At 45.3% G+C, this 16,344-nt stretch overlaps 1 protein-coding gene across 6 annotated transcripts; it reads right to left on the reverse strand.

Annotated features, from left to right (window-relative positions):
- Window positions 1-1,357: 1,357 nt before the first annotated feature.
- CPSF4 (cleavage and polyadenylation specific factor 4) lies at window positions 1,358-16,295 on the reverse strand. Of its 6 annotated transcripts, none has more exons than XM_072597629.1 (8): window positions 15,993-16,295; window positions 11,664-11,714; window positions 10,711-10,863; window positions 9,074-9,169; window positions 7,394-7,487; window positions 5,479-5,551; window positions 3,638-3,733; window positions 1,358-1,937 (listed from the first exon to the last, which is right to left on the reverse strand). In XM_072597629.1, exons 1-8 carry the CDS (start codon window positions 16,093-16,095, stop codon window positions 1,869-1,871), a joined length of 735 nt encoding a protein of 244 aa, XP_072453730.1. In that variant the 5' UTR covers window positions 16,096-16,295; the 3' UTR covers window positions 1,358-1,868. The 6 variants fall into 6 exon arrangements, with proteins under 6 accessions (XP_072453730.1, XP_072453729.1, XP_072453731.1 ...); XM_072597628.1 differs by having other exon boundaries at window positions 3,638-3,808; window positions 15,993-16,285; XM_072597630.1 differs by having other exon boundaries at window positions 3,638-3,730; window positions 15,993-16,279.
- Between the last annotated feature and the right edge of the window lie 49 nt (window positions 16,296-16,344).

Consider the following 16,344-nt stretch of genomic DNA (forward strand, 5'->3'; position numbering starts at 1 on the left):
AAATTGCTCTCCAGAATGGTTGAATCATGGGAGCCAAGATGGCAGAGTAGATAGACGCACGTACGCTAGCTCCGAACCCACAGCCCATAAAATATCTGTAAAAAAAGAACTGCCAACAGAATGGTTGAATCAGCTCACAGCTCTACCAACAATGGATTATTGTTCCATCTCTCCCACATCCTCTCCAACATTTATCACCTTCCTGTTCTGTCATGTTAGCCAATCTGATAGGTGTGATGTATTTCAGAGTTGCTTTGATTTACATCTCTCTAATCAATAGTGTTGTAGAGCATTTTTTCATATGACTATAAATATCTTTAATTTCTTCCTCTGAAAACTGCCTGTTCAAATCCTTTGCTGATTTATCAATTAGAGAATGACTTGTATTTTTGTACATTTGATTCAGTTCTCTATTAGAAATGAGGCCTTCATCACAGACACTAGCTGCAAAAACTCTTTCCCCGTTTTCTGGATCCCTCCGAATCCTGGTTGCATTGGGTTTGGTCATTAATACTTTTTAGTGGCAAAAGCAAGTTAGCAGATTCAAACGTTGGTTCACACCTGAAGTGTACGTACACCTGACTGCACCTTAAAAGTGTTGTTATGTGCAAAGAAAATAGTAATAAAACTATTATAAGTTGGTTAAGTACAAATCTGAAAGAGTAAGTTTTGAGCAAAGCAGCATCAGCAAATGAAGGAAAATGTAGAAAAGACAAATAGAAGAAATAGGCTTCACCTCTGAGCAGTCAGCTGTGAGGCTAAATGTGAATATGTGGAAAAGTTTTATCTGCATGTGTGTGTTTTTAGAGGTAGCTAAGATGAAGTTAGTTATCTAAACACATCAAAATACCTTAAATATCTTACATGTTAACATGTGCATATTATACTTACTATACCTTTGACCCATAACACAGTCCAGCATACTGTGGTATACATAGATTTGTCTGCCCCACCTCCAACACTACCTACTGTAAAAGACGATATCTTATGAGGCAATAATTTTTTAAAAAGGCTTTAATCAAAATCATAAAAATTGTTGCAATTAAACTTTCCTAGGCCCATTTTCCCTGAAAATTGCATTAGATAGTTTCACAGAGTTTCAACAGCATATTCAATTACATGGTAGTTTCCCTCACATTCCAACAGCATCTAAGCAATGAGGAGGCATAATACAACATTAAATATAACATAGACAGGTGAGATAGAACATGCCAACTGGGTCATCAATTAAAACAGATAACCTGTGGCTCTAACTTAAATCTCCTGTGAAGTTGTACTTAGTGTTGTCAAACTAAACTGACACCCCAAGCAGAGATACACCCCAGTCCAAACTCTGCATCCTTCCTTTGAATTACTGTTTACTTCTTGCTGCTTGGACCAGCATGAGGCAAAAATCAAGTTTCCTATAAGGGCTGACTACTGTATCATCTGAATTCAGCAGAAAGCCAGGTTTTGAGTGACATTAAGAGACCCAACCCTACTCAGGTCACTCAGGTCAGAGACCACAGAAGGCCACTTGTCTTTCACATACATCACTAACAACCAAGCCTTGAACAAATGGGCTTGTTGGGTTCAATGACAGGCATGTGACACCAGCTGAGGGCATCACCCTCAGAGGCACCAAATAGTATATTCCTTTTTAAAAAGAAAACAAAATGATAGGGAAACTAGCAACCCCTAACCCTCAAAAAATTTTTTAGAAAAAAAAAAACCCTTCAGCCAGCCTCTAAACCCTAGTTTTGTCAACATTGGCATTCAACAGATCCAAAGGATGGTGGTGGGATGAGCTCTCCCCAGCACAATAGCTATGGGGGAGAAAAACGACTCTTCAGGCAACTGCTCTTTGAACTGTCTTTGGCGTACGCACATCATTGTCCACTGAGAAAAGCCAAGTGTCCTTTGGTGCATCTGTTGGCATAGTGTCCTTTCTCTCCACACTGGAAACAGTGGGAAGAAAGAATATTTTCAAATTCTGACACATCCACAAATATGAAACAGGATCATTTAAATATTTTTAGACTTTTGTCAATAAGAAAGGAAGTTTGGAAGGGATAGAATGGTGGAAGGAAAACTCCCAAACATCATGGAAAATATTTGAGGAGACCAAGTATCATGGTAGACAAAACCAAGAGCCTGTGGGATCTGTTCCTACCTCTATTACCTTCTGCAGGATGGGCCAATCACTTACCTGAGGCCCAGGAGACCAAATCAAAAAGGTCTTGGCTGGATAAGATGGGGAAGAGACTACAAAATGGGAGTAGCCACCAGAGACTGAAAAAAAAAGACTTGACACATGTTGAGCTGATGGTGACCCAAGAACAAGTCCTTCTCTTCATACACTGGGAAAGTTAACTTTCCTCCTCACTCTTCTGGCTAGCTGAAAGAGGGAAAGCCATGACTGTGGTCATACTCTGTCCTGTCTCTGAGGTAAAATGGGAAGAGTTTATCCCCCTTCCTCCAAACTCTTTTACCTTCCAGAAGACACTTGGCTCTTGTTGGACCTTGGCTGAACACTGAATAACTATCTCATTATACTGTTTAAAATCCCTGACCTGGGTCCCTTCTCGCAATCAGTGACTTTTTGCTGTGAAAGGGATGGAAAACAGATGAAAGGAGTTAGGTGCTTGGACAGATGAGCCTTGTTGAGTCAATATTCACAGGCTCAGTAATTGTTGCATTACTAAGGGCTTCATTTTCCCTTCTGTCCCCCTTCACACTACTACCAGACTTCTTTTTTAATGCACCAGATCTGGTCATGTCATTGATCTTCTTACCTTATGAGGCTGGCACTCCAGATTTGGCACTACACTCACTGGTACTACTTCCCCTCAAACATGGTATATTCCAGCCAAGCTAGACTCCCCACCCTCAAAAAGGCTTTGTACTTTAATGGCTTTCTATTCTGTGTTTATTCACTATACCTCTTCTCCATTTACTAAATTCTTTCCAGTCTTTTAAAGCCCAACCCAGGCCAACTCTTCTGATTCTGCACACCCCCTTCCCACCACAGTGGTAATGACCCTTTCCAACTTCAGACTTCATAGGGCACTTAACTTGTACCACTTTGATATTATTCTGCATTATTCACATGTGTCACACCCTCCCCCCCACCCCCAACCCCCAACTAAAGTGAGCTCCATGAGGGCAGGGATGTCTTAGCCAAACTTGGTATATTCCCTCAGAGCCAGGCACAACACTACCAAGTAGGCCCCTAATAAATGATACTAAAACTCAGCAAAGACAAACATTTCTTTGCACAGCCTAGTAGATAGAGGGGACTCGAATTTGAGTCCCAATTTTGTTATTACCTAGCTGATATGACCTTAAGCAATTCACTTCCTTCCCCTGTATGAGCCTCAGCTTCCCAGCCTATACAAGGAAGGGGCCAAAGATGAGCTCTGAGGTCCTCTATAATTCTGACATGATTCTGCGAATCAGAACATATTAACTATAGCCTAGTAGTTTAGGGGTCATCAATAACCCTTTCACATTTGAACGTTTTAAGTTTATAAAGCTGACAGTCACGTTAATTCTGTCCCCATGCCTCCTGATAAACCAGTGCAAAAGAAACTACATTTCCCAAGCATGCTCAAGTCACTGAACCTCTGCCCCCAACCCAATACCCAGCCTTCCTTACCTTGTAACACGTGACCTGCTCCAACGGCCGGGGTCCCCTGTTGCCCACGTTGTTGTTTTGAGACTGCATGACCCCAATGACCTGCGGGGTTCTCTGCTGATTGGGAGAAGAGTTCTGACTCGTTAACTGGATCAAGGAGGACGACCTTTGTAATGGTGGATTGTTATTTTGCTGGAAAGAGTTACACAACACGGTTTTACTGAGGAAAACTCGTGCACATGTACTTTTCAAAGGGAGGGAGGAAAGGGATAAAAAGGATGGGACTTCCCCAAGGCTGAAGCCAGCAGGGAGAAGGACTTTCTCTGCTGTCAGGCTCAGTGGAGCAAGCAAAAGAAAAAAAGGGAAAACAAAAACTGGTGAAATTAATTTCTCAACCATACACACACACAAAATAAAATTACCACACACACACAAAAAGCCAAGACAGGAGGTCTCCAGGACTAACTAGGATCTTCAGTCATTTCTGGAGTTCCACTTTTAAATCGAGACTTAACATAGGACATGGTTATTAGGCCATGCCATGTAATGGGGAAAAAAAACTAGACTGGGGGGATGGAGAGACAGGGTGGGGAGGTTACCACTAAATTACTGTGCAACCTCAGACAGGTTACTCATAACCACCTCTGGGTTGTTTTTTAACCTACAAATGAAAGGGACTGGACTAGATGATAGAAAGTCCCTCAAGCTCTGACATTTTATAATTCTATATTGACAGACTGACAGTGTTTTTGACCAGGGCTCTACATGAAACTTCAGTATCTCCAAGAGGTCACTTGAAGGGTAAGAGGGGATGCTAGGGGGAGAAGACTGAAAAGGCATGGATCTCTGACAGTAAGTTCTTAGGTTGGCTCTCTGCATCTTACACATGGAATTCTAGCATCAGAAAGGCACTCCAAGGTCGACCAAGCTATTTACCCACTGGAATAACGAGCCCCAAGTCAAGGATCTCCAATTTTTTCCCACTGAGGAAAAACTGATTTCCAAATCTAATGATTGCTACGGGAAGGTGAGGGAGTCCTAATGGCATGGATCATGGACAGAGTTGGAAGGAGCCAACTAACCCTATTCTCAGATCCCCTAAAAGCTGTAAAGAGAGGGCACATTGGCACAGGATCCAAACTGGAGAATAACCAAATTAAGATTTCAGAATCAAACATGCTGATCAACCTGTGGAGCTCTATGCCCTAAGCCATCCTGCTGAGATCTCCACAGAAGGCTGTTTTACAACTTTCCTCAGTTCCAATATCAAACCCAGTGCCCTATTACCCTCTCAGGTCACATGCATTCACACACACACACACACCCCATGAGAAGGTCGAACAAATCTTATCAGTTGCATTCTTCCTTCTAGCTTCTCTCCCATGCTCAGACTAGTTGAGGGGAAAATTCAAAGAGAAAATCATTTATTTGTATTTCCTGACCTTACCCTAGCTCTGCTCTATTCACATGGGTGCCAAGTTCTTCCCTGCTCACAAACCCCAGCACTTCAGTTATTTCTGTTTTCAGGCAGGAATACAAGTTTCCAGGCCTGAACACAAAAGCCCAGCCATGAGAGTAACATTTAGCCCTTATTGAGACTGCTGACATAAAAACAATCCCAATACCACACCATTTCAGCTCCAGAAGGTAATCCAGGTGCCTCAGGCTCTAGAAACTGGTTGGTGGAAAACTGAAGACTTTTCCTCTAACTCACACCCTCTTCCTCTCAACCTAAAGTGCCCCAAGAGCAAGGATAACACCTTTCCTTCATGTTCCCATGAAGCAGTTTCTAAATTTCATTGGAAGCTGACTTTGAGGAGAGGATGCTGCTACCAGAGAGTAGGGGGCGAGGGGTACAGTACCTTTGCCTGAGGCTGCGTCTGCTGAGGCAGGGGTGGCTGTTCTGTGGTCCCCATGGGCAATTCAAATCGAGGGCTGGTTAGCAGGCACAAATACAGAGACACAGAGAAAAGTAAACAATTCAATCCTAATACTTGCATCATTGGCCAATCCCATCAATGGAGTAATCCCGTCTACCTCCCAGGCTGGGCTTGGTGGCCAAGATGCTCAAGTACATTAAGAGAGGCCACATGAAGAAGCCCCTTCTCTGCCCATCCTACCATTTTTTCAAAATCTACTTCAAGCAAGCTCAACCTCCTCAGACAACTTTAGCCAGAGATATCCCTATCCTCAGACCCTCCACCTTCATCTATGTGTGGGTCTTCATTCTCTACCTACAAGTGTCTTCTTTTTTGTGTCTTCCCCAAAGCCTAACACAAAACCTCACAAATAATTTTTAGCAGCATGGTATAGTGTAATGAGCACTCAAAATCAGCAGAAACCTGGGCTTAAATCCCACAAGACAAGTGGGAATGTACCATGAAAGAGTTATCAGAAGGACCAAATGAGACGTGTGCAAAGCACTTTATAAATGTCAGTTATCATTATGGTCAGCACCCTATAAATTCTTTTCTTGACACCCAAAAAGCAGAGGGCTCATAGGGCCCCCTCAACAACCACAGGGTGTCAGTATTACCACCTTCATTAGGTGAAGAGGGAAACTGGAAAAGGGGAGTGGGAGGCAGAGGCAGGGAACAAGGGAGAGGCACCTGGCACTCCAAAGGCTCAGTCCTTTGTCTTTTACCACTGTGCCCACGGAACCCATAGGATCCTGCAAGATTTCACCAACCTTCAGTTAATCTAGCCCCAAAATAACTATTCAGAAATGTGAAGTAGGTAAAAACATTTTTTTCCAGGATCATGAGCCTCCTCTCTTACAGTCCCAGTCCCTGGTAGGAGCCCATATTCCATAAGCTACTCCTAGCACGTGGTCAGAAACAGGTTTCATATGTATGTTCCCCCTTCTCTGCAGAGGTAGGGAACTATAGGTGTGGAAAAGATACTGTCAGACGCTGATGTACTGGCTGGTATTGCTGAGCTGTTTCTTTCCCCTTGGGAGGACAGCAGAGAGGGAAGGTATCCATTCAGAAATAAAGGTGATGTAAAAATGAAAGGTATCAATACAAAGAAGTTTTTAATGAAAAGGACTTGATAAACTCAGCTAAGCTAAGAGAAAGATAACAGCTAAGTGTTACTGTTCTCAAGGACATTTACAATTTAACAGGGCACCAAAGCCGTACTCCAAAGGCAAAAGCTAAAAAGGTCAAATTTCCACACACAGCCATGGGTGGCAAGGCTACTACCTAGAACCAAGTGGTTCCTGTGCTCCTGAAATCCTACCAATCAGGGAGCTAGCTAGCCACCTGAGTGTGAGGTGGATCCTCTCCCAAACATTCCACCTGTAAATATTTTTAAAAGAAATTCTAATGCTGTACTGCCATAAAGGGACTGGGCAAAATGAAGGGCATGAAAGTCCTTCAAATCCCCCAAGACAGACCACTGTAAATGGCAGAAGCACCTGAACCAAAGGTATCTGATCTTCTCGAGCTTTCTAACATCTGGCGCAGCACACTGCACAAACTCTCCTGGGAGATACAAGAGGTTCCACTGCTTCTTAGACCGTATCAAGTGAACTCCCAGGCAGTCTTTGGGCAGCTGTTCAATGACCACTTGTCAGGAATTCTGCAGGGGAACTCTCAGTAAGTTGAATGGGATCCACTCTGAGCTCCAGTGATTTGGCCAAGATTCTGGAATTCTCTCTCCATGAACCATGAGTTTTCATTCAGACACATAAACAAATTTCAGTCTAAACTGGCCTTTGATTATTGGGTCAAGACATGTAGGGGAGGGAGGAGATGAAGATGAGCAAATACTCACTGCATGAATTTGCAGGAAGGTCCTTCTGGACAGAATCCAACAAGGTAATTCACACAAATGACTCTCCTCGTATGCCTGTGCCTGCAGAGAGGACCTGAAAAATCAAATAGGATAGAGCCCTATATTCCTCAAAGTGAAACCTGGGATGCTCCCAAGAAGAGGGCCAGTCCTAGGAAGACCCTGAACAAGGCTCACTGAACATCTCTCCTTCCCCTCCCCCACCTCAGTTTTCAACACAGGCTAACCTCGAAAAGAAAGAGAAGCCAATGAAACATCCAAGGAGAACAATATCTTAGTGTATAACGTCTATGCAAGAGGAGGAAGGAGTTACTGCTAAGCAGCCAGTATGGGCTCCATGTTATCTGTGCTCATTTTATGGACAGGAGCAATATGAGCCTTTCTTCTTTCATATCTTGTCCAGCCCCCAAATCAGTGCCTGGCCATTGGTCTTATTCACTTCAGTTCAATTAGCATTTGTGATGCTTCTGTTCTAAGATACTATTCTAGGCTTAAGAGTAAATGGAAATCAGTCTTTATCCTCAATCAGTTTCTATTCTCCTAGGGCAGAGGTTCTTAACTTCTCTGTGTTTCAGGGGTTTTCTCTGTAATATTATGTATTTTATTTTATGCACCTAAAAATTTTTTTTCCAAAAGGAATCCAGGATAAACAAAAAAATAAGAAGCTCTGGATCAGGTGGCTACATTTAAACAAATATAATTTGAGGAGGGAGAGACCAGAAAGTTCAGGAAAGGCTGCCTATAGGAAGTGGCACCAGAGGAAGCTTTTAAGAAAGTTAATGAATGAGAGGTGGTAGGAAGGAGGAACATACCCTGGGGGAAGGCATCCTGTGCCAAAGCATTGAAAGCAAAAGGGGAATGCCAAGGTTAGCAAACAGCAAGTAGGGCCAGTTCAGCTGGAAGGTAAAATTCATGGAGCAAAATTTGGAAAATAAATCTGTAAAAATAGGCTGGCGCTAACTTGTAATGGGCTTTAAATGCCTAGTGAAGGAGTTTCTATTTTATCCTAGAGGCAACAGAGAGTCAACCACAATTCTTAAACAAGAAAGGGACATGGTCAGACTTCTGCTTTAGAAAGATAATTTGGACAGCTATGTGGAGGACAGATCAGAGAGGGAAGAAGCTGAAAGCAGGGAGACCAACAGGGGGTATTACAAACATTAGGAGGGTCTGAACCAGGGTGCTGGCCATGAAAGTGGAAAGAAAGGAGTCAGAATTAGCAAGACTGGTAATACCAATTAACTGCCTGGAAAGAGAGGGTGAGAAAGAATCCAGAGGTTGTAAACCTATGTGACCATCAGACGCATCTGCCAAGGATGAATTCCAAATGGGTGAAGCAGAAGACAAATCACAAGCTATGTATGCCCAAACTGATCAGAGTGGGGGTTAGGGAAGGATGCCCAAAATGATCAATACCACCTGCTGAACCTGTTGCATTGCTGTGGGGTGTAAATGAATGACTCTTGCTCTGAGGTCTGACCATAGGCCCAAGGTTTTAGTCTGTCACTTTTACCCCAGTTGTGCACGTGGTGCTACTGACCCTGAAAACTCCTTCCCTGCTCTTAGACCAGGTTAATGCCACCAACCAGCACAGGGTATAGTAGGGCAAAGGATGCTACCTTTATCTTTTTCCACAGTAAACTCATGTCTCCATGGACTTACCATGTTTGCAGAAGCCTCGGTCATACCAAGGGCAATCTTTGATCTTGGATTCCGGGTCGATGTGCAGAAAGGGGCATTCTTTGTTACTGCACTCCCCTGAGCAGAAGTCCAAACACAGGCATGTCAGACAACTCAAAATCACAGGGTGAGACGACAGGGGAAAAAAACACAAGTGGCAAAGAAGTGAAGAGCCCCCCAGAATAACCAAGGATGGCTTGCAAAAGAGCATGAACCACGTTCTGTCTCTCAGCCAGGAGATCCACTCTTGTTTCCACAAACAAGAACACCCAGTTCATGCTTTGCCTCAGGGCCAAGTTCCCCTGGGGGCCTACACTGACTGTAGGAGGGAGGAAGAGGCTCCTGGCCATCTGCTGCTGCTTCACTGCCTTTCTTAAGTTGCAACCCATGTTCCCTTGCTAGAAGGGAACTTCGCCCATGTGGTCAGTGCTCAAATAGGAGGCAAGAACTTAGAATTCCTGGATCTAGTTTCCTTCTGCTACCACTCTGTATTTTTTCACCACTGTGAAAGAAGACATCTGAGCCTACCCCTATGTAAAATGAGGACTGCAGTGCCTCTGAAAAAATTATCATCAAGAACCTCTACAATTTTTGGGGGGTTCTCTTCAGGCATTGGGATACATAGATTATTCACATTTAAAGCATACTGCCTCCTCTGATGATAGGTATTTTAAAATTTCATAAGGCCTCCATATGGCTGAGCTGGCATTTAGATGCCACATCACATCTCTTCAGACCCAGAGCTGGGCCACCAATGGGAGAGGAAAAAGAAGAAAGACAGACCTTTATGAAGCTCTCTCCATTCTAAGGAGATTCCATCTGCCCTGGCCTTTCAGGCTACCAACAATAGAAACTGTACTTGGGAAACCCACTTCTGGAAAGAGACAGTGCAATAGAACCACACATGCATATATTTGTAAAATATTCCTCTACCAAATCCCCAATGGCAGCCCAGAATGCTGTGCATTCCCACTGGCACTAGGCAGCTATCTTTATGGGCTATGGCAAGTATAGTGAACTATGATGTACCTCTGGAACAGAGACCACATGGTGCCAGTTTCATTTCAGCATTCTCTCAAAAACAAGTACTAGGAAGGCTCTCCTATTCAGTGACCACAAGCCCTCATGTTCCTGACCACCGTTCAAGTAATCTAAGTTCACAGGGCAAGTAATCTTTAGAGTTCACCCAAGTCCTTCCAGGTGCTGAGACACCAGGAACTGAGTCTCAGGTGGAAGTAGACAGTCAAAGAGCTGACTGATACCAATTAATTGCTGCTTCAGAAAAATGAGATTAAATGGAAGTGGCAGACACTAGGATTAATAGGAAAGATAACCCACAAAGTGGTGACCCAGGTCAGTAAGGCACTAGCTAAGTTTCTACTATAAAGCTAGAGACACAAAGCAGTTTAGGACTAAGTGCAGTCCCAGCTTTGGTACTCTCACCAATTCACTGTGACTCTGGGTGAGGCATTAACCTTTCTGACTCAGTTCTCCCACCAACAGTTGCTCAAAAGGCTACTGAAGCCCATGCTGATTTGAGGGATGAGGTTTCAAAGAGACACAGAATGGGAGGCTGAGTGGCCTTGAGCTCCTGTGCCTGGCCTGGCCACACCCTTTACCGAATTTGGAGTAGAAGTAACACTCAGGCATCTTGGTCATATCATACTCATGCAGGAATTCGCACTGGTCTCCCTTCTTGCACAGTCCTCGAAGCCAGTGTTTGCACACAACAGTCTTCTCGCCACTAATGTGACGAAACGGGCACATACCCCCTGCCAAAACAAGATCACATTAGTGGGTGGGGTGCACTGCATCCTCCTCCAGGTCCAGCCAACACCCTAGGCTTTACACACCCAACTCCTTTTAACTATTCCTCAAAGGATTTTGGTGTGCAGGAAAGAGAGCGCAGTGGAGTCGGAAGAGCAGGAGGGTCTAGTCCCGTTGCTAAGTCACTTGGGCAAGTCCCTTAACTTTTGGAACTTTTTTTTGTCATTAGTAAAAGGGGAATGACATTCGCCCTACCTACCTCACAGGACTGTCACGAGGATCAAATGAGATGACAAGTGAAAGCACTTGGAAAGACACAAGATGCTACTATGTAAGTGGGTTAGGAACAAGATTTCCCTAATGAGTAACAAGCAGGTTGTATTGGAAAACATACAACTCCCTCCTTATGACATGAAAGAATATCCATCAGGATTCACTTCCTAAAGATGGAGCCAAAGTTTCAGCTACTTCAGGTTAAAGAACCTGTCTAGTTCAGTTAGGTTGTCTATAGTTACATACCATATTTTAGGGTTAGCAGCCTGCCTCTTAGAGAAGAGCAAAGGTTAATTCTGAAGAGCAGTATGCTTAACGATCAGAACTGGATCTAATCCTCAATGTACCCATTCATTCAGTGAACCAGAATGCAGGTGGCAAAAAAAGAGTATGTACAAGAGATTGCAGCTTATTTTTTGCCACTGTAAAAGGGGAATAACACTTTCCCATGCCTACCTCAGAGTTTAGACTAGCAAGTGGAAACCTGGGGACAGGGAAATAAATGGCCCAGGACTTCAAGAGTCCTTCTTACCTTTCCCACAGGCAGCTTTCAAAAAAAATTCACACACAGCAGCCCCCGACTCTGGGAAGAGAAGAAATACGAAATAATGTTTATCTGACAATATGTCAAAGGCCATTTCTCATAACTTCCTTCTTTTTTCCTCTCTACATCCAAAACCCTTTAAAACCACTTCTCACTTTCTCATCATTCCTCCTGGAATATAGATTCCAGTAATCTACTGGACAGGTCATCTTTCTCCTTGCAACTCTGAACCCTCTACATTCATCCTCAGTCCCCATCCCTCCCTGTCTCCTCTAGTATACTGCCCCCACAATCATTCCCCCTCTCTCTGATCTCCAAACTCTCCCTATCCATCCTTGCTGCCCACACACCTACTCAAGTCTCCATTATTAAAAAACTCTAAATTGATTTTATCATTCCCTCAAGTTATTATCCTATATACCCCCTCCCTAAACACAGCCAAACTCCTAGACAAAGCTGTCTAGTATCATTCCCTCCATTTCCTTCCTCTCATTTCCCTATGCTTTGCAAATTGACTCCTGCACTCATTGCTGAAAAAAAAAATGCTCTCTCCAAAGCTATCAATGATCCCTTCCTTACAAAATCTGATGGCTTTTCCTCAATCCTGAGGCCTCTCCATCTCTGTTTGCAGCATCTGTCACTGTTGACCACTCTCTCCTGGATAACATCTCCTCTTTAGGTTTTAATGACTGTGTTCTCTTCATTTTTTCCCCTATCTGACCACAACCTCAGTCTCCTTTGCTGGATCACTATCCATATCCCATCCTCTGACTGGAATGTGATCCATCAATTCCCATAGGTTTAACTATCATCTCTTTGAAAATGAATCCTGGGACTTACATATCCAGCCTTACTCCCTGTTCTCAGCTCCAGTCCTGCATTACCAATTCTTTCCTAAATATTTCAAAAGAGATGTGCAGAGGACTTCTCAAACTCACCATATCCAAAGAGAACTCACAATCTTTCCCTCCCAAACTCATCTTTTTCCATACTTTCCCTATTACTGCTGAGGACACTACCACCCTTCTCAACCCAGGTTCTCAAGCTCTGGATGACCCCTGAACCCTCACTACCACACACCTCTCAGCAAAGTATTGTCAATTCTACCTCCACAACATCTCTCACATCCACCCCCCCACTCTTGACTACATGGAGACCAGCCATGTTCAGACCCTCAGCATGTCTGCTAAGACTATTTCAATAGCCTCCCAACTGGTCTCTCTGCCCTGTCTCTCCCTTTTCCAGCCGAACTTCCACAAAGCTGTCCAAGTGATATTCCTAAAACACAAGTCCAACCATCAGCACTCTCATAAATTCCAGGACTCCCTATAACCTCTAGAATTAAATACAAACTCTTCCATCTGGCACCCTTTCACAACCCAACTCCAACCTACCTTTCCAGACTTATTATATGCTGTATTCTATAATCGAGCCAAACTGGCTTTCTTGCTATTTCTCCAAGAACCACATGGTGCACCTTTACACCTCTGCCTACTGTCTCCTGAGCCTCAAACACTCTGCTCTCACCTCTGCCTCTTAGAATCCCTCATTCCCTTCAAATCTCAGCTTATGCCACCTTCTACACAATGCCTTTCTTGATCCCGTCAGAACTTAGTGCTTTCAAAAGAAAAAAAAAACTTTTGATTTACTTTGCATGTACTTTGTATAAATGTACATGCTGGGAGGTGGGGGAATGGCACGTTTACTTCTGTCTCTCTATCCCCAGATAATAGGACGTAGCAGGTACTGGATAAATGTGTGTAGACACTTCATTTTACTCCCTTCTGCACACTCTCTATTCTACTCAGCTTGGCCTGCTACAGCTGGTCCCTGTGTGGGACATTCCATGGCCTATGCCTCTAACTTTCTATAGGAGGTTGCCCATGTGAAAAATGCACACAGCCTTCTCACTTCTCTGCCTAACTAAAGCCCTCATTTCCTTCGAAGACGGCCCAGGTGCAGTCCCTTTCATTAGTGAAGTGCTCTGAATATCAAGAAGTTTTTCTTTATACTGAGCTCAAATCTATCTCTCTGCAACCTGTGTTCACTGTCTCCCTAACAACCTCAACTGCTCCTCTTTCAAAACTTCAAAGGCCTTTTGAAATGAACTTCAATTCCAAAGACATTCTGAAGCTTTTCAAAGGAAGGACTTAGATGTTCAGACAGTTTGCTTTGAGGTCTTTTTTAACTATCAACAAAAAAGGGATCCAGAAATTTAACATTCAAAAGTTAAAGATTAAAGCTGCCACCTTCCATAAAGACTGAAGGTTATATCTGAGATTATGACTAGTATTCTAAGCCTCACAAAGTTTCTCACCCACCACCCTAGACCTAGGTGCACGGCATCTGAAGAATTCACAGGGTTCACAGAAAAGATAAAGTGCTCTGCCCTTGGGAATTGAGAAATCATCTAGGTGTATGGAGTGTGATGTATCTTAGCCAAGTGTTAAGTGATGCTCCTGAACAAGCAATACACACTTAGGAAGCCTTTTATGGTTCAGAGGGTCCTTTACTGTACACAGTGTGTGAGGATGGGGGGACGTATGACCTGGTCCCTATCCTAAAGAATTTCATAGTCTAGATAGGAAGAGATTTGTTCCAGACAGCTATAAAGACAGCAACAACATCAGGCAGCTGGTAAGCAGCACAAATCACGAGTCCTGTTAAGATTCTGGAGCAGGAATCACTCTATCTGGGTTAAGGATGGCTATACGAACTATTCTTGCGGTGAGAAAGAGTAAAGAAGCTTCTTTTGTTCATCTGTTTTGTTTGGGGAAGAAGAGTTAGACAGTACAGATCTTCCTGCTTGAGCAGGAGATGCACTACTTAGTACTTCCCACTGTTCCTCAATTCTCTGCTTTGCTGTATACAGCAACAGGAAAAGCTCCCCAGCCCAGAACTCTTCCATCAATTGGGCAGTCCAACCCAAAAGCTACAACGCCAATTCAAAGTACCATAAACTTGGTGTGTTTCAGAGTTGGAAGGGGTGTCAAAGGTCACTCCCTCCTTCCTGGCCTGGCTCAATCCACTCCCCTTTTTGCCACCTCTAATTAATTATCGCAAAGCTTTTCATTATAAAGGCTGAATCTGCCACTGCAGCTCCTGCAAACTCACTGTGCCTCATCCTGAATCTTTCTTCCAAATGGAAAGACCTCAAATACTCAGAAGCCAGCTATCTGTGCTCAGAGTCTTTTCTACCCCACAGTAAACACCCCAGTTCCTTCAACTAGAGTTTCTTCCCCGTCCTCACTGGTCATCCTCTTCTGGTCCAATAATTCCAACTTGTTTATCTCCTTCCTAAAATGTGACAGCCATAACTGAACAAAATACCTCCGACATGATCTGACCATAGGGACGATTTTTTTTAACTGAATCATTCAATCACTAACCCTTCATCAAGCCGCTTACTACGTGCTATGCAGTGCCACGCACCGGGGATACAAAGAGACAAAAGGATGCCAGACAGCATGCAAATAAATACAAAGTAACTACGTCCGAGATGAACAGGAAATCATCAACGGGGCAAAGACACTTAGAACTAAGATTGGTTGTGAAGGCTCCTGGTGAAGTGCAGGACTTCCCTTCGCCGCATTCGGGACAGCCTTCATTAAACACAGAAACACCTGCTAACAGACACCTCCACCCCAGGCAGGCCGCTTGGCACGCCGTGCCCTGCCGCTGGCAGTCACGTCCATTTCCTGGCCGTAGGATGGGGATGCCAACACTCACGCTAACGCTTCCCGTGAACACAAACACAGCCTCCCGGCGGCTCGTCCCGCCCCGAGGGCCAATCACAACCTGGGCAAGCCCTCTCTCCGAAGCGCCAACCTTTCAAACCCTGCGCGCACCTCCGCAGGGGAGCTCCGCTCTTTGCTGCCCCGAGGCAAGTCCGCCCAAGGACTCCCGGGCCTCGCGATCGGGACGAGGGGGCGGTGGAGGAGGGGGAAGAAGGGGAAAGGAGAGTGGGGGCTCGAGGGGGAGGGGAAAGGAAGAGGGACAGGAAGTGGGGGGGTAGGCTGAGCCCAGGGCCACCTGCAGGGGCCTGCCTGGGCCGGCCGGCTGGGCTGCGTCTACGCGGAGGACGGGGACGCCCCAGGGGTCATTCCTAGACGCTCTACGAGATCAGGACACTAGGTGTGCGGTCGGAAGACCCGGGTTCAAGTCCCGGCTCGGAGGCACTTCCTGGCTGTGCGACCCTGGGAGAATCCCACCCGTTTTCATCGGAGCCTCGATTGCCCCATCGGTCGAATGGGGACATGGACTCCCCACGAGGAGAAGCCGCCGGAGGGGAGGGCTCGGCCCGGCGGCCTCACTCACTGTCCATGCCGGGGAAGGGCAGCGGCTGCGCCCCAAGCTGCTGCTCCACCGCGATCTCCAGGTCGAACTTGATGTGGTCCACGCTCGCGATGAGCTCCTGCATCGTAGCGGCCGGCGCGGGCCCTCCCGGGACCCGGATCGTCCTCTTCTTCCTCCTCCTCCTCCTCCTCCTCCACTACAGCCCGGGACCCCGGCCCGGACCGGCCCGTGCTCGCTCTCTCTCTCCGCGGACTCCTCCTCGGCCGGAGGCCGGCGCGCCAGCCCGCCCGCCTCCCCGCCGCTCTTCTGGCCTCAGCCCGCCCCGCCCCCCGCGGGATGCCGGGAGCGCGACCTCCGACCCCGGACCATCGGT

Source organism: Notamacropus eugenii, chromosome 3, assembly GCF_028372415.1.
Source record: "Notamacropus eugenii isolate mMacEug1 chromosome 3, mMacEug1.pri_v2, whole genome shotgun sequence".
NCBI lineage: Eukaryota > Metazoa > Chordata > Mammalia > Diprotodontia > Macropodidae > Notamacropus > Notamacropus eugenii.

What these genes read in the sequence shown, in the direction of transcription:
- CPSF4 (XM_072597628.1), bottom strand. Translation starts at nt 16,095, where the DNA reads ATGCAGGAGCTCATCGCGAGCGTGGACCACATCAAGTTCGACCTGGAG. An exon ending in GCCCTTCCCCGGCATGGACA is followed by an intron (nt 11,715 to 15,992) that starts GTGAGTGAGGCC and finishes TTCTCTTCCCAG; the next exon opens with AGTCGGGGGCTGCTGTGTGT. An exon ending in CCGAGGCTTCTGCAAACATG is followed by an intron (nt 7,488 to 9,073) that starts GTAAGTCCATGG and finishes TTGATTTTTCAG; the next exon opens with GTCCTCTCTGCAGGCACAGG.